We start from the raw sequence: 22,615 nt of genomic DNA, 5'->3' as shown, positions 1-22,615 counted from the left end.
TCAATGAATGCCATGTACAGAGGTTGGTTTTGTTCCCTGCATTTTTCTTGGAGCTGTCGAGCAGTGAAGATCATGTCCACTGTTCCTCTGGAGGGGCGGAAGCCATTCTGGGATTCTGGGAGGGTGTCTTCTGAGACAGGGAGAAGGCGGTTTGCAAGGATTCTTGCGAGGATTTTCCCGGCGGAGGTTAGAAGGGAGATACCACGATAGTTCCCGCAGTCTGTTCTGTCCCCTTTCTTGAAAAGGGTGATGATGGTGGCATCCTTGAAGTCTGCTGGGATTTTCTCGGTCATCCACACCTTTTCAATGAGCTGGTGGAGTTGTTGCATCAGCTCAGGTCCACCTTCTTTGAAGATTTCAGCGGGAATCCCATCAGGTCCGCTAGCTTTGTTGTTTTTTTGTTGGCTGATGGCATTGCTGACTTCTTCCAAACTAGGCAGTGCTGCAAGCTCATCCCTGGTTTGTTGTTGCGGGATTTGTGAGAGGGTCTCTTCGGCCACATTGGAGCTGCGATTCAGCAGGTTCTGGTAGTGCTCTTTCCAACGTAGTGCAATTGATGTTTTGTCCTTCAGAATTTTGGTTCCATCTGATGAGCGTAGGGGCTGTATGCCATGGTTTCTTGGTCCATAAATGATCTTTGTGGCTTTGAAAAATCCCTGAGCGTCATGGGTATCTGCAAGGTGTTGGATTTCTTCAGCCTTCTTTGTCCACCAGATGTTCTTGAGTTCTCTGGTCCTTCTTTGGACCTCAGCTTTTGCACTGGCATAGATCTTTTTCTTGGCAGCACAGTTGGTGTCTCTCTGCCATGTTTGGAAGGCTTTCCTTTTGTTATCAATCAGCTGTTGGATCTCTTTGTCGTTATCATCAAACCAGTCTTGATGTTTCTTAGTTAGGTATCCAATGCTTTCTTCGCAGGCTGTGATGATGGAGGTCTTCAGTTTGTTCCAATGTTCCTCAACATTTTCGGGGTGTTCTGTGGGTAGATGATCTTTGAGTGTTGTTTGGAGAAGGGCTCGTTTGGAGGGCTCCTGAAGGGCTTGGGTGTTCATTTTTCGCCTTTTCGCAGACCAGTTGCTGGTGGTGTGGTATCCCCATTCTGATGTCATCAGAAACATGCATGATGGCTAGGAGTGGTGGTAACGTGCCCATGTTCTATCTGGATAGCAGATCATGCTAATTGGATCTGATCAACAGTCCAGATTGGCTCAATGATGCAGGATATCTGTGAGTTTCTACCAAATTCCAAGGTATCCCCTGATTTTGCCCAAAGTGGGGCAAAGCCAGTTTAAACCCACCTTCTACAGATAGTCATCAGAAGTAGATCTGTGTTATGGATACAATCAGCATCCCATTTGAATCTAGAATCTTAGCAAGTGAAGACAAGCCTTTACATAATCCTCCATAACATTAAAAAAAGGTAAAGGTTTCCCCTGACGTTAAGTCCAGTCATGTCTGACTCTGGGGGTTGGTGCTCATCTCCATTTCTAAGCCGAAGAGTCGGCGTTGTCCGTAGACACCTCCAAGGTCATGTGGCCAGCATGACTGCATGGAGCGCCGTTACCTTCCCACCGGAGCGGTACCTATTGATCTACTCACATTAACATGTTTTCGAACTGCTAGGTTGGCAGAAGCTGGAGCTAACAGCGGGCGCTCACTCCGCTGCCGGGATTTGAACCTGGGACCTTTCAGTCTGCAAGTTCAACAGCTCAGTGCTTTAACACACTTTGCCACTGGGGCTCCTTTTGGTCAAATTGGTCTTGCCACTGTTTTCTTAAAATAAAAATGCCATGTACAGACAGTCCCCAAGTTACAAACAAATTAAACTTAAGAACAAACTTACAGAACCTATCTTGTTTGTAACTTAGGGACTGCCTGTAGTTACATGTCTCCTCCTTTATTCATATTATTGTACTTGTCTTTTACTTCTTAGTAGTTACTAGCTATGCCTGGCCACACGTTGCTGTGGCGAAGTATGGTGGTATGGGAAATAAAGTATTGAGGAATTGGTGGTAGTTAAGGTAAAGGGTAAAGGTTTTCCCCTGACATTAAGTTCAGTCGTGTCTGACTTTGGGGGTTGGTGCTTATCTCCATTTCTAAGCCGAAGAGCCGGCGTTGTCCATAGATTCCTCCAAGGTCATGTGGCATGACTGCATGGAGCCCCGTTACCTTCCCGCCGGAGCAGTACCTATTCATCTACTCTCATTTGCATGTTTTTGACGTTCTGCCAGCCTGTTTATGTTGGATAAGTGAGACTCTACTGTACTGGCAGCAATTGGATAAAAACAATTATTCCTCTCCCTCTAATTCGGACTTTATTTTTCTTTTCTTTTTGTTGTATCAACCTAGAGGCGTGGATGAGGGGTTGTGCTGTCAATTTTTGAGGTTGTGGGATATTTAGTTTTGTTGTTTTGTTGGTCGCCGGGATTCCACCACTCTTATATATATATAGATCATGAACATTTCATAACTTTTTATACAAACTTAGAAGTTCCTATCTATCCCAAGTTATCTATTCATGGATCGTTGTGTGTGTTTAACAGAGCAGAATAGAGAGACAGGAAAAAAGGAGAAGAATTCAAAAGATTACCAATGTTAAAAACTTTTTGTAAAAACTCTTAGTTTTTTATTATCAGAGAAAAAGTAAGGAGTAACAGAAAGAGATAAAGGGATCACAAAGAGATAAGGCATGTGCTCTCTCAATTTGGGCTCTGTCCGCGTTATTTTTGGTAACATTATACTCACTGATTCTGGGAGTCAAGAATAAAAACAATGAAGATACTTCAAGCAAGTTATATATATGTTTATATTTAAAACATTTTCTGTGGCTCCATAGTTGCAAAATGCCAAAGCCGCTAAAGGCTCTGGGATGGACCTAACAGCAGCTGTACCCTAAAAACTCTATCAAATATTACACTTAAATAAATGTATCAGCTTTATTATTTTTGTGCAACTTATATCATTTATGTACTGTTTCAATTCCTAACCTTTACCCCAATTCCTAAATGTATAAAATGTATAAACTGTACCAAATGAATGTATCCAAATGTATATTGAAGGCAGCTACCTTTCAGTGTCCTCAGTTTACATAGTCCCTTGGGGAAGGCGATCACGGCCAGGGTCCCTCTAGCTATTTCTCAAGCCAAATAAATGTCAAAGCCGTTGTGTATATATGCAGATAGATGATCCCCTTTATCATCAAGGTGAGCTCAGAATGTTTGTCCATTTAACTTGAGGCTGAGAGTCTGCTGCTCCTGCAAAAGAAGGGGTTCAGCAAACATGAATTCATTAATTTTCTGAATGAGCAGCTAGCCCTCGATTGTCTAAAATTACCCCTTCATCTGTGGGTCTTGCATCCTTTGTTTCACATGGAACTGGACACTTTAATTAATCAGGGACTCATCAGCATATCCACGTCACCATTTCTTCCAGATTTGTGTCCTCCCAGGGGGTGTCCCTGCAACAGATTGATCCTTCAAACTGACCAACTACCAGCTCTCTTTCTTTCCATCATGGGAATCTCCTCCTGCAGGCTGTGCCATCAGGTTAACCCCCAGGCAATCGTGTCGCAAATCCTAAACTGCCTCTGTTTTCAACCAATCATGGAAGGGATTGGGAAGTCTGAATAGCTGTCAGAACTGTGTAAACTGTGGGGCCAGGCTGTGGGGCCGGGCTGCTATAAATCACTACTGACCGAGAGGTCATGAGTTCGAAGCCCGGGTCGGGTTAAGCCTCCGGCCATTAATAGCCCTGGCTTGCTGTTGACCTATGCAGCCCCGAAAGACAGTTGCACCTGTCAATTAGGGAAATTTAGGGAAGCTTTATGCGGGAGGCTAATTTACAACACCATAAAACTGCCAGCAAAACACGAGGAAAGGAATGAGGAAGTACAGCCACTACTGGACGGTGAAGCAACAGCTCCCCCTGTGGCCGGAATCGTGCAGCTGGAAAAATGTTAAAAATGCCTCTGAGTCTGTCTAATGTATGTTGTTTGTCTGTTGGCATTGAATGTTTGCCATATATGTGTTCATTGTAATCCGCCCTGAGTCCCCTTCGGGGTGAGAAGGGCGGAATATAAATACTGTAAATAAATAATAATAAATAAAATGTCATGTACTTTCCGATGAATTCGTGCTTGTACCTTTTGAAGCATATTGCTTGTACTTGCATCCTTTTTGGCTGAATTTGGCTTTTCCTTCAACCCAGAGTACCTGTACTCTGTCCTGGCTGATCTGGTTCACCGGCCCTAGGTATTTTTCAAGTGTAGGCAAACGAATTTTGCCCCCCCCCCCCCGAACCAATTACTGAAAAATAAAAGCGTCGGATAAGCGAAAATGTTGGATAATAAGGAGGGATTAAGGAAAAGCCTATTAAACATCAAATTACATTAAGATCTTACAAATTAAGCACCATAACATCATGTTTTATAAAAAATCAACAGAAAAAGCAGTCTCGACTGCGCCCCTGTATGTTTTGTGCCCGAAGCGACCGCTTAATTCGCCTCATTGTTGGACTGGCCCTGCTGAAGACTCACCAGGCATGGACTTCTCTATCTGCAGTCTTAACTGAAATCACTATAACACTATGTAACAATAGCATTACAATTCAACGTTAACTCCCATGTCTGCATCCTATGGAATTCCTAGCCTTTGTAGTTGTGAATCCCTGTAAACTCTGTCTTAGAATTCATATTGTTTCTTCCTATACTGCAAATCCCAGAATTCAACAGGATGGAGCCATGGTAGTTAAAGTGGAATCATAAGGCTATAATTGTGGAGTATGAAAAACCCAATGGTAAAACAAAAACAATGACATTTGCACGTTTTTGTTCTTACCAGCTTTTTAATACCTCAGCTTCCTAAGAGAGTATTACCCTTGACAAATAAATATATCATTTCTGGCTTTTGTCCATAACCATTGTGGTTGAATATGAAAATATGAGTCTTCAAAACTGAATATGCCCACAAAGGTTGCTGGGTGGCCTTATTCCAATTGCCAGTTACCTGATGGGACTGATATAAGGCTGTTACGGCACTTTGAGCCCCTTAAAAGAAAAGTAAGGTACACATTTAGAAAGCAAAGTGCTTTGAAAATCGTAGAAGCTTTTTATATATTATTTACAATCTGTTTCTTTATCTTCACAGCACACTTTGCAAAAAGAAAGAAAACATCTCTTTGGTTTACCATTTCTCTTTTGGTGGTGTCAGTTTTCATACTGACCATAGGCCTTGCAGCTACTACAAGAACAGAAAATGTATCCGTAGGTGGCTACTATCCAGGAATAATTGTAAGTGAAATAGGAATTAATTTTCCCAGTACTGTATTCATAGTGCTATCTTGTATATTGATCTAGACACAGCCAATTGAAGTAAACCCAACTGAAGAAACTGCTAATTATTTCAACCTTTTTATTTGTGTCTGTATTGGTGAGTATGATACCAGAGTGACATCATTTTTGTGACCGGCTGCAATTACATGGACGGTAAAGGAAACATGTTCAGGTGGAGAAGTGTTAGAGCAAAATACAACAGAACACAAAATACAAGAAAGAGCTAATGTTTTACCTTTCTTGATGAACTAAAATTAAGAAAATACATAATGTAAGCTTTTGAGTCTTCCTATTATTATTATTAATGTTTATTTATACCCCACTTTTTCTCTTCACAAGGAGACTCAAAGCGGCTTCGCTGGCTCCTTCATCAGGCAAAGATGTTAAAAATCATACAGAGAAAAAGACAAAATGTAGGCCTGTGACTGTAATATCAGTATTTTAATTCTCCTGTGTGATTTTAAACATCTTTTTCCTGATGAAGAAGCCAGTGAAATTTCAAAAGGTTTTTGCTTTTGGGTTGGCTAATAAATACATTTCTCTTTTGTTGTTTGTAGATTTTATTGTATTGTATGGCTGACAATGGTTCTGTGAGATTTAGTGCAATCAATATTTAACCTATGTGTGTAAATAGGAGACTCATCGTAATACATTGGGCTACTTAATAATCTCAGATATAAACTTGGGAAAGAAGGTTGATGATACAGGGCTTCAGAGGGAGTATTTTGAAGATTACTATAACTCCATCTTAGTTGCAGTTCTCTGAAATTAAGTACTATTTCATAGAGTTAAATTATTCCCTGCTGTGTTTAACATAGATTTATGATGCCTTATCAATAGGAATGCAAAACAAGATCAAGTTCATATATTTATTTACAACAACATTTCTACCCCACCTTTCTCACCCGAGGGGACTCAAGGCGCCTTTATATGTATTATAAGATAAGAGCAAAAAACAAAAACAAACAACAAACAAAACCCCGAGGTTTTAGGGTTGTTTGCTTGATTTCAGGCTTGGCCCACGGGCCTTATGGTTTTAGGCAAAAGACAAAGGTGCAGATTCTTCAGATTTGGTAACTCAATTTGAGCTCAGATTGTAGAATAGCTGCTCGTTGCAATGTGCAAAATTTAACTGATTTATTGTTGCAACTTGCAAAAACTTTAAGAGGGTAGTTACTTAGTTTCCTCCTTCCCGCCCAGGGCTCACCTTCCAATCTGCTGACCAGCACCTTCTCTTCTAGAAACAAGTAGGCTAACTTAAATTATCCTTACCGCCATCTCCCTATATAAGTGATAAGGAACAATCCTCTCATTTCCCCTTGATATGGGAATAGCCCCTTCAGCTAATTTGTCATTTTCAAACAATGTGCTTTTTGTGTGTGAATGTGAATGACAAGCTGTAAGCAACTACAGTTGGTACTTAATTCATAATGCTTAGTGACATTCGTAGGGGTCAGCTATAGATTTAAGGGCCTGAGATGTTTCTGATCTGCCAAACCAGTGGTTATATGAGCACCCTTTCATCTCTTCCTGTTTAATATGTAAATACTTAATACTGAGTTAGATGGCTGGCCTGTGTAGTCCAGGGCAATCTTCTCCAACTGATAGCAACTTTCTACATTCTTATTTTTAATCAGTTGTCTAAAATTCTTTTAAACTGAGAGTCCTAAATTTATGTACACGAAGCATGTGCTCAAATAATGTGGTTCCTTGCATGTTTTCACAATCCTTTTCCCTATATTTTTTTAAAATTGCTGTACACTCCATACCCAGCTGACTCAGATTCTTATTTCTTGACATAGCTTGGCTTTGGATCTTTCCTAGGGATCATCGGTATCCATCTGGTAGAGAACCGGAAGCAAATGGTAAGCAAATCTTGCATTGAAAACCCTTTAAATAAATCTAAATGTTTAAAAGACTTGCTAAACTTTGATCCATACAGGCTTTTGATTATGCCCGTGCCTCTGCTAAATGTTCTGCTAAATACAGTAATGGAAAATTGCTTTAAAAAAAAAATCTGCTGCAGGCAGTTCAATTAGTGAGCTCCACAAGGTGGTTCATCTTGCTTTCTTTGTGGGCATCAGATGATGATGTGGCCAGGATTGTTTGCTGTAGGAATGTCCAATCCTTTCCCCCCTTGTAACTTTTCATCTCTTTCCAGTTTTATTTTCATTTCAACATGAGCAGAAGTAACCAAAAAAGCTTTACTTCAGAATAATAATAGTAATAATAATAATAATAATAATAATAATAATAATAATAATAATGCAAACAGCAGTAAAGGAAACAGAAAATAGTTCAAAAACAGACGTTAAACAAAAGTCTTTGGCAACAAGTCTTCACAGCAGACAGGAGCAAGAGTTTTTGGCAAAAAAGCTTACAGTATACAGGAACAAGAGTCTGTGGCAAGAAGTCATTTGCAAAGCCAACGCTGAAGGTGTAGCATGGAGACTGGAACATAAACACACCAAATAGGGTGGTTGCTGCCAGCACTGACTACTGGTTTTGCTGCTAATTTTTAGCCCTGAGCTCCTCACACAGATGTTCCTAAGGCAAGGTTTGATTACTCAGCATTTTTGCTGTGATTCTAGCTGATCTCCTTTCTTTTTTTGCCCTTTGCCGTTCTAAAAATGTAGGGACTTATAGTATGTCTTCCTCACCTTCTCCTTTCTCCTCAACACTTAGCCCCAAATCCCCAAGTGCTACCTCTTCAGCCTCCTGTTCTACCTCCTCCTCAGAAGCAGAAGAGTAATCCACAACAGTTCTTCCCCAACTAGCAGGAAGTTTTTTTCTCCTTTGTTGCAGTAGTATACAAAATATATACAAAATATACAAACTTTACAACTTCTTCTTCCTCACTACTCACAGCAACAATTCTCCAAACTACCATCAATCCCTCAGCAACTCTCATCGAATTTACTCTGTATAACTACAACCTGTATACTTCTCCCATTGCATTAACCACCACACCCTAATTACAGTGGCTTAACTATTTTACTAATGGTTAGACCAGAGGTATTAACTCCATGCAGAAAATGTCAGGTAATTTCGAAATTGTCAAAGTATCACGTCAGACTTTATGTAAAGGCTTACCTGATATAATGTTCATATTTATCCAAGCAAGAGGATGCTTGTTCCTGGGAATGTTCTCTCAATGCCATATTCATTTTGTCCCTGCATGGGCAAATCAATTATTTTGAAGTATCTTCAGCACTTGTATTGAGACACATTTTAAAATATTTTCCCAACTTTATGCTGATGATCATTTAGACAAAAACAATACTTCAGGGGTTTTAAAGTTTTAAAAAGTGACCCTCTCTCCCACTCAAGAGTCATTTTACAGTTAGGTAATTACAAATCCTTTTACTCATTAGAAATCCATTGCAATTGTACCCTTTTGCTGCAGCTAGAATAGACATAAATGAATAATGAACACCTAGTACCCATGACATAATCATATCTTTGGTGTGACAGCTCTCCAGTGAAGTCTCAATTACAGCAGTGCTATTATTGAGGCACCGACCTTTGGAAAGAATAGGCTGACAGGGCATAAATTGCAAGGCGTCATGCCTACTGCAGCGATAAGTTGCTTTAATAGCCAAGGAGTGGGCACTCATGCGGGGGTTTGTGTATTTTAATATTTTACGATGGAGGTGGAGTTCCTATTACAGGACATTTGTGACTGGCAACATCCCTGGAAGATGTGTCAAAGTAAATGAATGCCCGATGATTGATCCAGGTCTTACCATCTCACTCTGGCTCTAGCTGACAATGCAGGTGCCTCAGCACTGATAGCTGTACTTCAGGCAGAATGTGATTAGGTTCAGTATTAGATCTGTATGGCTCTTTAGTTGTCATAGCAGCAGACATATTTTCTATGGTCATGATTCTGGCATTTACTGAAAATGCTTGCACACAGTGGAAAGACATGAAGCACTGTTTTGAAATTCTGCCATTTTGCAATATACAGAAAACAAGCTTTCATTTGTCTTCCCTAGTCTTCAGGTTTAGAAAAATCTGGAATGAAGTCACAATTTCTCCAAATGATCAATTCTGGAATATGGCCATGTATGAATTGGATTCAAATTAAGTGGACTCTGATTAGGATGGGTCACTTTCATAACAGAATTACTGACAAGCATAATAAAATTGCCAAGGCCTTATGTTTGACAGCCTCCATTTCTTTCCTCTTCCAGCATATTACATTATCTCATCATCTTTCCTGTTTGTGAGGTGGTGAGTGTTTTTAACATGAGCACTTTATTTAAAATTTAATACAGGACATATTCTGAGAAGTAAATTTAGAAACCAATGATGTAAGTTCGGTTACGCAAAGGAGTGATGTAGTACTACAGTAATTTTAATGCATTCCATGTAATGTAGGACTACAGTAATTTACATAACTTTTGGTGCCTTCAGGATCATGCATGGAAGGAATTTTATCTCTCCAGTAGGCCACAGAGGGAGTTGGTGAAACAGGGTGTATTAATCCAAACTATATATTACTGGCATTTCTAAATTAAAACATTTATTGCAAGTAAGAGAACTTAGCACATTTTTAAAGTAAGTCTAATTTAGCCAATGGGCACCATGGTGAAGTGGTTGGACTAGGATTCTGGGAGACCAGCATTCAAATCTTTGCTCAGCCATGGAAACCTTCTGGGTGACCTTGGGGCAAGCTATACTCTCTTAGCTGATGAAGAAGGCAGTGGCAAATCTCTTCTGAATAAATCTTGCCAAGAGAATCCTATGATAGGGATCCAAGAGTTGCCTTGAAGAGACACAACAGCAATAGCAGCAGCAGCAGCCACAACAACGACAACAACAACAACAACAGCAACAGCAACAACAATTATAGCCCAATCTTTGCTGTGCTAACTGGTATTTACAAGGGCACTTTTAGTTCAGGAAGCATTACAAAATATTGTACTGAGAGTTTTAATAGTTGGTAATTAAGAATAGGTTGCCACCTCATTCTAGTATATATAGAGACTAATCCTCAACTGACTCCATGACTTCATCATAGAAATATTATGGGCTGCAAAGCAGTTTATATTTCTATATGGTATGTACTAATCATATGAGGTAGGTTCTTTCTGTGGCTCTCATTTATTTTTATTTTTTAGAGCAGACTACTAACCATGCTGGCTAAGGGATTCTCAGAACTGTTTGAAAATTAAATCTTTCCAAGCTGTATTGTTTCTATATCTGATACCACTGAATGCTCTAATTACTTTATATGTACAGATTGTTAATATATATTGTATATACTCATACATGAGTAATTACAATATATGTATTCTCATTATGTATAAGTTAAGGGAAAGTTTTGGGGTGAAAATTATGGATTTTGATATGACTCATAGATATGTTGAAAGTCATTTCGTGTCAAGGGAAAAGTGGCACTTCTACCTCATATGGCCAGCTGTCCCTGGGCACTGCCATTACCATTTCTCCAGTCAGGCATTCAAAGGCCCCTTCTACCTTGCCATATAAAATCTAGATTATTTGCTTTGATCTGCATTATATGGCAGTGTGGATTCATATAATCCAATTCAAAGCAGATAATGTAGAAGGGGCCTAAGGTTTCAGCTTTCGCCACTTTACTCAGAGAAAAGGATGGCTCTCTTTTAATAAGTGTTAAGGTATTGACCCAAGGATTTGGGGGGTTGATTTTTTTGACTAAAATGTATAGACATACAGGCAGTCCCCGAGTTACAAACATCCAATTTACAAACAACTCATAGTTAAGAATGGGGGTGAGATAACAGGAAGTGAGAAAAACCTACCCCTGGGAAACAAAATTCACTCTGTTAAGAGTTATCATGGGGAAAAGGTGTCTCCACTGAGGTTTTCTCACCAATCATTGTTTCACAACAACCACATTTTTCAAAATCCAATTATCACAGGGAGAGAAAGTGAAGGAAAATATTAGACAGTAAAACAAACACCACAGGGTTGTTAACATTTCCCTATGCTATTCAAAGCGTGCACATATATACACACACACACATGGCTGGAGCTAAGCTTAAAAAGGAGTCCCTGATAGTGCAGTGAGTTAAACTGCTGAGCTGTTGAACTTGCTGATCGAAAGGTTGACAGTTCAAATCTAGGGAATGGGGTGCGCTCCCGCTGTTAGCCCCAGCTTCTGCCAACCTAGCAGTTCGAAAATATGCAAATGTGAGTAGATCAATTGGTACTGCTCTGGTGGGAAGGTAATGGCATTCCATGCAGTCATGTCAGCCACATGACCTTGGAGGTGTCTATGGACAATAATAATATAATATATATAATAACTTTATTCTTATATCACGTTCCATCTCCCCAAAGGGTCTCGGGGTGGCTTACATGGGGACCAAGACCAGTAAAACAAAATTAAAAATGTCACCATAAAATACAATGCAGTTACGATGAATCTGGGGATTCTAAGCTCTTCAGCTTAGAAGTGGAGATTAGCACCAGCCCCCAGAGTTGGACATGACTAGATTTAATGTCAGGGGAAAACCTTTACCTTCACCTACACTTAAAACTGAACTTGTTCAGACTAACATACAAATTCAACTATAGAACGTATCATGTTCGCAACTTGGGAACTGCCTGTATATGACTATATAGGGTACTTGAAGGATCATCTTTGGTGTATTCTTAGCTACTAACACTCTTGTTTAACAAATTTTATACAACATAGACGGAAGATATTTTGATACAGTAAAGTACATGTCGACCACAATATGGGATATTTGCCTAAAACTTTGCTTCTGACTACAAGCTAAATGGCCAGACATGTGCAAGAATCAATAGCAGGATGACAATAACTGCCTGGAATGCATAAAACATGCCTGCTTTTTTCTTTCTAGCTGATAGCATCCATTGTGTTCATCAGCTTTGGAGTGGTGGCAGCCTTCTGTTGTGCTATTGTTGATGGTGTGTTTGCAGCACGGCACATAGTAAGTATGCTGTTTGATATTATTTTCTTTCCTGATTAAACACACATATTTGTGGCTACTAATACTTTTTGAATGTTTGTAATCTAATCACTTAGTTCATTAGACCATGGTTAATCTATTTATTGATGAAATAGACATAGGGAACTTATGTTTTCATACAAACAGTCCCACTAAATTCCTTATGGTTTCCAAGCAATTTTATTTATATCTAGTCCTGTTGGCAGAAACCCTTTAAGGAACCATAGTGGAATGAAAATGTCAACTGCTTGAATAGTCTCATCATTTTCATCATTATTACTTCATTATATCAATAGTCACTATAATTGAGAGTTGGTTTTAAAACATACCAGTTTTTACTAGTGCGAATCAGATTTTAAAAAAGCATTCTTTGGGGAAAAAACCAGTTTAAAAAGAATGTATGTGGCAAACCTATTTTTTCCCATTTTAGTTTAACAACTTTTAAAAATGTAAATTGGAGGAAAATGTTCTAAAATTATCAAATATATAGAAAGATTTAGCATATACAGAAGACACTACAGTACTAACAGAAAATAGAATAGGAATAATTCCTGAAGAAAGTCAAGGAAGAAGAAACAAAGGCAGGTTTACAAAATGGCTTTTGACATCTCTGATCTGCTTGTAAATAGGGGTAAGTGGATCTCAACGAAAACTGTCAAGTTGTCCTTGGCCCAGATCTTAAGGAAACACCCTACGGAGATTAAGATCAGGTCCATTAAATGACTCCGTAGTGATCACCATGATCTTGCCTCACACCTCTTAATAACATTTGAGGATGCTGAAATATCCAATGAGGCGATAGTACATATATCGTGGTTGAATTACTGGGGAATTTATGTAAGGAGGGTTTTCCAGGACTCTATAATTCGACCTCTTATTACTGGACTGAAAACAGGCCCCCAAAGCAAGGAAAGACCCGACACCCCCCAGAGGCCTTTAGAATTGTCCCTAGAAACCTGGGGGAGAGCTTCAACTACCCCTCTTATGAGCCCAACCCCTGTCAAAAGCAAAGGTCAGCCCAAAAGACCGTTCTTATATAGTCCCTCACTGAATCTGTTAAATGGCTCTCTCCACCCATCCCCACAGGAATCTTTTGTGTCAAGGCTTACTTCCAACATACTCTCTACCCCCACAATATTAGACAGTTGACTAGCCCCTCATAGCCCACTTCCCCCCTTAGACATCCTTGGGGTTGGGATTCCAGAACCGGGGAGTGCCACTGAGGTCATGTGGGGGAGGAGGGTGAGATGTGGTCAGCTCCAACAATCCAGGGAGAAGTGCAACAGAGTTTTTGCGACCTTGAGGGAAGATAGACCAGATAGCCATCATGACAGACCCCCTGAACTTAAGGTCCTGCTGATAAACGCCAGATCCATGAATGGTAAAACAGCAGCCATCCAGGACTTGATCCTGGATGAACATGCGGATCTGGCCTGCATCACCGAAACTTGGTTGGATGAGCTGGGAGGAATTAATCTCACCCAGCTGTCTCCACCAGGCTTTGGGGTACATCAGCAGGCCAGATCTGGGAGGTGGGGAGGCGGGGTTGTGGTGGTCTATTGGGAATCCATCTCCCTGGTCAAGTGTACCGTTCCACAATCTACCAGGTTTGAGTGTGTTCACTTGAAAGTGGGAGGCCGGGACAGTTTGAGGATTCTGCTGGTGTACTGACCACCCCGTGACACAGCAGTCTCCCTCCCAGATCTTACTGAGGTGGTTTCTGCCTGGCTCTTGGAGTCCCAGCGGCTAGTTGTGCTGGGGGACTTCAATATCCAGGTGGAATCCACCTTATCTGGAGCAGCTCAGGACTTCATGGTTGCCATGATGACCATGGGGCTGTCCCAAGTGATATCAGGACCCACTCATAAGGCTGGGCACACCTGGTTTTTATTGTGGATGGGAACATCATCGGAGTGGAAGAGCAAGGTATTCTTCCATTGTCATGGACCGATCATCACTTGATCAGTTTTAGACTATATGTGACCTCACACCTCCATGGGAGTGGAACGACCTGTTAAAATGGTCTGGCCCAGGAGGCTTATGGATCCTGATGGATTCCTGGTGGCTCTTGGGGAATTACCTGTCATGATGACTGATGATCCTGTTGATGCCTTGGTTGATCTCTACAACACTGAAATGACCGGGGCGGTGGACACGATCGCCCCTGAATGTCCCCTCTCATCTTGCAGACTCAAGCTGGCTCCTTGGTGTTCTGAGGAGTTGGCGGTGATGAAGGGGACGAGATGGAGGCTAGAGTGCCTCTGGCAGAAGACTCATAGTCTTTCTGATCGAACACGGGCTAGAGCCTCACTCAAGGCCTACTCCGCAGCGTTGAGGGCAGCCAGAAAAGATTTCTCGACTGCTCGCATCGTGTCTGCAACGAATAGATCTGCAGAGTTGTTTTGGGTGGTTGGGAAGCTTCTCCACCCTCATGAGGATGGCCCCCCGACTAGCCAGCAACTTGATGTTGCGATTTCGCACATCATTTTGCAGAAAAAGTCACTCAGATAAGTGCTGACTTAGATTCTAGTTTTGCTGCAGTACCAAAGGAGGTAACCGAGGCACCTGCTTGTCTGATTTTGACAGATTCGTTTCAGCTTGTTCAGCCCAAGGATGTCAGCCTAATGTATGGTTGGCATTTTGCCATTATGTTGTAAACCGCTTTGAGTCCCCCCAGGGGTGAGAAAAGCGGTATATAAATGCAGTAAATAAATAAATAAATAAATCCTTGGGGTGGTGAGGGTGACCACTTGCACTCTGGATCCTTGCCCTTCTTGGCTTATCAAACTTGCCAGTTTGGGATTGGTAGATTGGTTTGTGAGGATCATAAAAGCTTCGCTAGATCAGGGACATATTCCATCGAGCCTGAAGCAGGCAATACTAAGGCCTAGCCTGAAGAAGGTGTCCCTTGATCCTACGGTTCTAAAAAACTACAGACCAATCTCCAATCTCCCCTTTTTGGGCAAGGTTCTGGAGCGGGTGGTTTCCACAACAAGACCAACTATCTGGAGGAAGCCTGTGAGGATGACAGGGGATTCAATCCCAGGACTAACAGGTCTGTGTAGGGACCTGCAGTCAGGTCCTGGGATATTTTACCCCCCATTTAAAACCCAGATTTTGGTGCTGTCTGGAAGTGCCCTGAGCCTCTGAGGAAGGCAATACAAACCCCTTTGGAACAGATCTTGCCTGTGATAGATTCACCTTAGGGTTATTGTAAGTTGGAAAACTATTTGAAGACACAAAGCAATCATAAGTGAAATATATATTACATTTTATTTGCGTTGCAATAGTAATAATAGACAAATGATAAAAATATTTTACTTGTCTCTTATCTTTAATGAAGTCTTTGTTTAAGGTAATGAAAAATTATTTATTCTGTCAATGTTCTGGTGAAAGAAAGATAGTTATAAGAACAGAACCACATATGATTTGCTCCATTCTGAGGGAAAACACTTCACTCAATAGAAAGTACTATGGAAAACCACTTACAAAATTAGAAGCTTATTTGAAAGTGCCTCGATTGAAAGTACTCCTGTCTCATTTGAGAAAGCATAATACATACAGATATAATTTGCTACGTTAAGTTCACTCTAGCATTTGTGTATTCAAAACCATTTTTCACCTTTCACCAAAAACAGAATGCCTGGATCAAATGAAATAAATACAGCTGGAAGTAGCTTGTAATTATGTTAGTTCAAAATGAAAAAAGGGGGAAGCAAATTACAGGAATCCATTATATGTGAATCATGTTTGTTTGAGATATCTCATTGCCTAGCAGTGAAGCTACCCCATCTTTACAAATCCTGATACCTTTACAATGCAAAACAAAACAGAAAATCCCTCCACAACAACATGCTGTACTTTCATGCTTGAGAGTTGAAGGGAGAATCCCTTAAGATTACTTTTTACAGTTCAGGAAGGAATAACATTTTAAAGGGACACCTCTTCCCTTAAATGACAGTATATATGAAACTGACATTTTGTAAAATAGAGAATCCCCTATGCCTATCACAAGGATCCTAGTATCTTGTACCATTACCAGTGGAAGTTAATATAGATGCCTGCTACTCTGAGGCTGAATACCAGATAAAGGTAACATGAGTTTCCAGAAGAAACCAGAGAAGGTAACAGAGCAAGGGGATAAACTAGTAGTAGTCATTAAGAAGTGATAATGCATATGGTACTTGGTCTTATAGATGTGGCACAAGAAACTGGTACGGGGTCAGGAATTGAACCAGATGGACAGTTGGTTGATCCTAAAACCTGAGAAGAGCTGTTCTGTATGAGACCAAAGCTTTTTTTAAATTTAATTTATATTTCATTAACATTCTGCTTACTCAATGACAAGTATGGTTGTACAAGGACACTTCATCTCAATCCAACATCCACTGAACAGGCAGTTTCATGTGGTTAAACTTCTACTATTTATAATGGTCTGGCTGATTCACATGATCGTTTTGTTTTGAATGGGTTTTGTTTTGAATTTCTGACTTATGGTGCCCCTAAGAAGAACCTGTAATGGAGTTTTTTTTTTTTTGCAAGATTAATTCAGAGTGTGTTTGCCACTGTGTTCCTCTCAGTTTTAGAAAGTGTGACTTGCTAAGATCATGCAGTGGGTTTCCATGCTTGGATGGAAATTGGGACCTCATCCCATAAGCAGGGGAAAAGTGGGTGAAAGTCAAGGGAACCATCTTGCTCTGTTCCCTCCGGCCAAGGTCCGTCATCTGGGATATTAGCCATCGTAAGTCCTTTCCCTATCAAGATCCATCTTCCCCCACTTTCTCCCATTTGGAATTGGGAAGCATCCTCCTTAAAACGCATTCTGGGGTCTATTTCCATGTGCTGCAGAAATTGAGTCCCATGGAGTCCTGCTAGAAGTGTCCTTACATTATGTGATAGCATCCGTGGGACTCCATTTTTGAAGTGCATGGAAATGGAGCCCAGAATCCGTGGGATGAAGTCCGTGAATTCTGTTTTCCAGAGATATAATCCAATGCTCAAACCACAACACAAAATAGGACCAAGATGGTTTGTATTCCATGCCAATGCTAGGATTGCCAAAAGGCACAACATCTTGTGTGCAAACCTTTAAAATACACAAGGAGCAAATCCTAGACAGTTTAATAGTCTAGGTCTCAACATGAGAGTCTGATGTTTCTCAGTTTCAGTTTGGAACCTCTAAAAATATGTGTATGCTTGCCATTTTTATCTAGTTGTATTTTGTTTTAGTACAAAATACACATAGATGTGTGACAATAAAACAAATCAGATACTTTTCTTTTTTATCAAGTTGTAGTCCATGTGAATTAATTTTTTAAAAATCAGTAAAAACAAGTGTGTTTTTTTCAGTGGTAAAGCTCTTCTTAATAGCTGACCTTATGACCTCATTCAAACAGGGTTTGGGAAGCATCCTAGGATGCTTCCCCGCTAGTCCAGTGACGGACAGACACGGCAGATGGGCACATTGAGGGACTTCTGGAGGAGGTCCCACCCACAAGTGGAGTGGAAGCGTTGTACGATGCTTCCCTCTCAACATGGGAGCATGCCCGTGTTGTGAGAGCTCCAATGGAGCCAACACGGATCATCACCGCTCAGGCAAAGCTTCCCTTGTGTGAGGGGGGAAGTGTCGCCATGAGAGAGAGTGGCAGGCAGAGTGACGGAATTGCCCCGTTACCTTTCTTTTCTTCAGCAAAGCCAAATGCAGATTCACTGCATTGAACTCATATAACCCAGTTCAATGCTGTTCAATCTGCATTATATGAGTTTACACTGACCATTATAATGCAGTTCAAACTGGATTATATAGCAGTGTAAATGGGGCCTAATTCCATGATGCTACCTAGTGGATTCAGTCTGAAACAATAGCAAACTGTCAGAAACATTTATTCCTGCCCTAAAACATCTAACATATGATAAAGCAGTAGGCCAAATGAATATTTGGGTTAGAATAATAACAGTTTGATTTTGTTTTCAAAGAGTGCATTCCACCGCACACCTGCACAAACAAACTGGAACCTTTGTTCTTCCTTAGACAAACCATTGTTTTTCCATTTAAATGTATGTATTAAAATATTTAAGGAAAAACTCATTTCATAAAAGCATACTTTTTATTACCTTTCTCTAAAGATGTACTGTTTCTTTGATAAATACTTTGGTATTAAGAAATCATCTTCAATAAAATGCATTGCCTCCCCTCAATTAAATTAGCAAAGCACCCTAGAGGGAAAGATTGGCTGTATTTGTCTTTTTCTGTAGTGCTGCATGATACAAAATCATAGTTAATTATTTTTAATATCATTTCCATCCTGGGTGAGTCATTAATATAATTGCCTGACTCATATGGTAATTTTGAAAAAAATGAAATTAGAATCAATCATTCTTAATGGGAAAGTAATGCTAGTTCATTTTCAAGATTTAGGTATTTTTAATTTATATTTTTGTTTAAAGCTGTGTGATTTGATTTTAAGTTTTTAATTTTGTTTTAGGAAGAGCACCTAAACTATGGGTAAATATGTTTGGGTTGAATGTTTTATTCTCTCTCTCTCGCTCTCTCTAAATATATATATATATATATGCGCAATAACTATGATGTAATTTTGTTTTGAAAATGTGTGTCTAGTTCTATGGAATATTGGCTAGTCCTTTTAACTCCTAGATTCTAAAATTGGGGGACAGGGGACGGCGTGATCTCTGTTGCTCAAGGGGCATGCCAATGACCTCAAGATACACATACACAAGCTCTAATTAAATTACAACCAATCCAAGGAATTGTGTATATGGGTGCATCTATACTGTAGAATTAATGCAGTTTGACACCACTTTAACTGTTATGGCACAAATCTGTGGCAATCCTGGGAGTTGTAGTTTGGTGAGGTACCAGCACAGTTTGGCAGAGAAGGCTCAAGACCTTGCCTTACCACAACTTCCATGATTTGATAGCATTGATCAGTGGCAGTTAAAATAGCGTCAAAGTGCACGGATTCTACAGTGTAGATCAGGGGTCCCCACTCTAAGGCCTGGGGGCCGGACGTGGCCCTCCAAGGTCATTTACCTGGCCCCCACCCTCAGTTTTATAATATAATATTTTATATCAGTTTTAATAATATATTGTATATACCTATAATATTGATAAAATATTATAATGTTATACAATATAATGCTAATAATAATACCATATAATAATATTAATTGTATGTTATATATAATACAGTATAGTGGTATAGTTCAATATCGTAGTATATAATGCTAATATTGTGCTATGCTAATAATATAATATATTGTATGTACATACAGCTGCTCTGAGTCCCCTTCAGGGTGAGAAGGGTGGGATATAAATGAAGTAAATAAATGTAGTAATTAATTAATTAATTAATTTTAGACTTAGGCTCTCCCAAAGTCTGAAATGACTTGAAGCCACAGAACAACAACAATCCTAATTCACTTGACTATCTCATTGGCCAGTAGCAGGCCCACACTTTCCATTGAAATCCTGATAGGTTTATGTTGGCTAAAATTGTTTTCATTTTTAAATACAGTAGAGTCTCACTTATCCAAGCTAAACGGGCCGGCAGAAGCTTGGATAAGTGAATATCTTGGATTATAAGGATGGATTAAGGAAAAGCCTATTAAACATCAAATTAGGTTATGATTTTACAAATTAAGCAAAATTTCATGTTATACAACAAATTTGACAGAAAAAGTAGTTTAATACGCAGTAATGTTATGTTGTAATTACTGTATTTACAAATTTAGCACCCTAATATCACGATATATTGAAAACATTGACTACAAAAATGGCTTGGATTATCCAGAGGCTTGGATAAGTGAGGCTTGGATAAGTGAGACTCTACTGTATTGTATTGTTCTTTCATTGTTGTTGTTGTTTTGCACTGCAAATAAGACATATGCAGTGTGCATAGGAATTTGTTAAAAAAAAATTCAAATGATAATTCGGCCCCTCAACAGTCTGAACGATTGTGGACCAGCCCTCTGCTTTACAAGTTTGAGGACCCCTGGTGTAGATGCATCCTAGGCTATATCTACACTGTCCTATACCCCAAAATCTGATTCCAGATTATCTGCTTTGAACTGGATTATATGAATCTACATTGCCAGATAATCTGTAACTAGATAATCCAGGATCAGATCCTGGGATATAGGGCAGTGTAGGTCCAACCTTATAGGAAACAACCACGGAGACTCTACATTGTAGGCCCCTTCTAGATTGCCATATAAAATCCAGATTATCTGTTTTGAACTGGATTATATGGCAGTGTAGACTCATATAATCTTGTTCAAAGAATATAATTTGGATTATTTAAATTGATTAATTGATCTGATAAGCAGATAATCCACATTATCTGCATTGAACTGAATTACATGAGTCTACACTGCCAGATAATCTAGGGTATGAAGATAATCTGGATTTATATGGCAGTGTAGATGGGCTGGGGAAGACATGTCTCCTTGAAGGAAATAAAACTTGACTTCTGAGGCTCCTTCTACAATGCCATAAAATCCAGATGATCAAACCAGATAATACACATTATCTGCTTTAAACTGGATTATATGAGTCTACACAAACTCTTTTTCAGGCCCATCTGTGTCTTCCTGCCCATGTCTCATCTGGAATGGCTGAGGCCGTTGAAGCTTCAGAGGCAGCAATACCAACATGCCATCTGCCTCTTCACTTCCTTTTAGGCCCCATCTAGAGGGAAAGGTAAAGGTTTCCCCTGATGTTATGTCCAGTCATGTCCGACTCTGGGGGTTGGTGCTCAGCTCCATTTCTAAGCTGAAGAGCCAGCGTTGTCCATAGACACCTCCAAGGTCATGTGGCCGGCATGACTGCATGGAGTGCCGTTACCTTCCCGCCAGAGCGGTACCTATTGATCTACTCACATTTGCATGTTTTTAAACTGCTAGGTTGGCAGGAGCTGGGGCTAACAGCAGGCGCTCATTCTGGGATTTGAACCTGGGACCTTTTGGTCCGCATGTTCAGCAGCTCAGCACTTTAACACACCATGCCACCAGGGGCCCCAGGCCGCATCTACATTGCCATATAATCCTGTCCTGCAGATTATCTGCTTTGAACTGCATTATATGGCAGTGAAGACATATAATCCAGTTTAAATCAGATAATCTGCATACTGAAACTGGATTATATGGTCGATGTAGAGGGGGCCTTTGCTGAAATGGGGTAGTAGTAAAATGTAACAGCTCTGAGCAGCGTTCTCCAATTTCCAAGGGCATCTGTTTCTTGAGAATATCATGGTACAAAAAATGTATGCGCATATGTCAGAGTTGCACTCTTAAGCATATCTATACAGGCCTTCTACACTGCCATATAATGCAGTTCAAATAAGATAAACTGGATTTTATATGGCAGTGTAGAAAAGGCCTGTATAGATATGCTTAGGAGTGTACTGTGAAATATCAGTACAAACGACTGGTGAAGCCAAGTTGTCCTCCTTCAACAGCCATTATTTTCCTGTTTTATCATTCTTGCAACCCACTTGCTACATAGAATTTTTCCTAGCATTAATTGCCTCTTAAATATGGGCTTGAATATTTTGTTTAACTAGAAACGTCCCAGTTGCCTCTATGTAACTGGTGCCTTGCCTTACACTGTATGTATGTATGTATGTATGTATGTATGTGTGTGTGTGTGTGTGTGTGTGTGTGTATATATATACACACACACACACACACACACACACATACATCTGGCTCCCTCTAGAGGGCAGACACACTCTTTCTAACACTGGAAATGCATTAATTAACAATTTAAAATACTATATATACAGAGTAGTTAAAAAGTCACAGTGGGCATTCAGTATTTAATAACGTCTTTATTTTTGGCTTTTAGTCTATAGTACCATAGCATCATATGCAGTATGTGTGTGAAATAACATTACATTACATTGCATGATTATATTACATGATATGTCCAAAGTACAATTCTCAGTTTAGGCATCCTGTTTTTTAGGGAGAGTTCAGGCTTTATTTGCTCTAGGACCCATTGATTTGTCTCTCTTTTTTTAAGCAGTACACAGCATCAGCAGAATTCTTCTCTAGTACATTTCAAATGCATTGATTTTCTTCCTGTCCAAATTTCACAACTATACATAGAAATAAAGGATGGATAATCCTAACTTTCCTCTTCAATTATTTATCTTGACACTTCACAATCTTGTCTAGTTCCTTCATAGCTGCCCTTCCAAGTCCTAGTCTCCTTTTGATTTCTTGATGGCAGTCTTCATTCCGATTAATGAATCAGAAAATCTTGAAACAGGAAAGTAAAATATAGCCACCAAATTCAGTGGAT

At 39.9% G+C, this 22,615-nt stretch overlaps 1 protein-coding gene across 1 annotated transcript in view; it reads left to right on the top strand.

Annotated features, from left to right (window-relative positions):
- tmem255b (transmembrane protein 255B) overlaps window positions 1–22,615 on the top strand; it is a 59,931-nt gene that overhangs the window by 19,323 nt on the left and 17,993 nt on the right. Inside the window, exons 2-4 of the mRNA XM_003218752.4 lie at window positions 5,142–5,284; window positions 7,129–7,191; window positions 12,184–12,273. Of these exons, the coding sequence (XP_003218800.2) occupies window positions 5,142–5,284; window positions 7,129–7,191; window positions 12,184–12,273 (296 nt within the window). The remainder of the gene's footprint in view (window positions 1–5,141; window positions 5,285–7,128; window positions 7,192–12,183; window positions 12,274–22,615) is intronic.

The sequence above is a fragment of the Anolis carolinensis genome, chromosome 3 (genome assembly GCF_035594765.1).
Source record: "Anolis carolinensis isolate JA03-04 chromosome 3, rAnoCar3.1.pri, whole genome shotgun sequence".
Taxonomy (NCBI): domain Eukaryota; kingdom Metazoa; phylum Chordata; class Lepidosauria; order Squamata; family Dactyloidae; genus Anolis; species Anolis carolinensis.
Note: the sequence above shows the minus strand (reverse complement) of the source record. Positions and strands in the feature narration are given on the sequence as shown.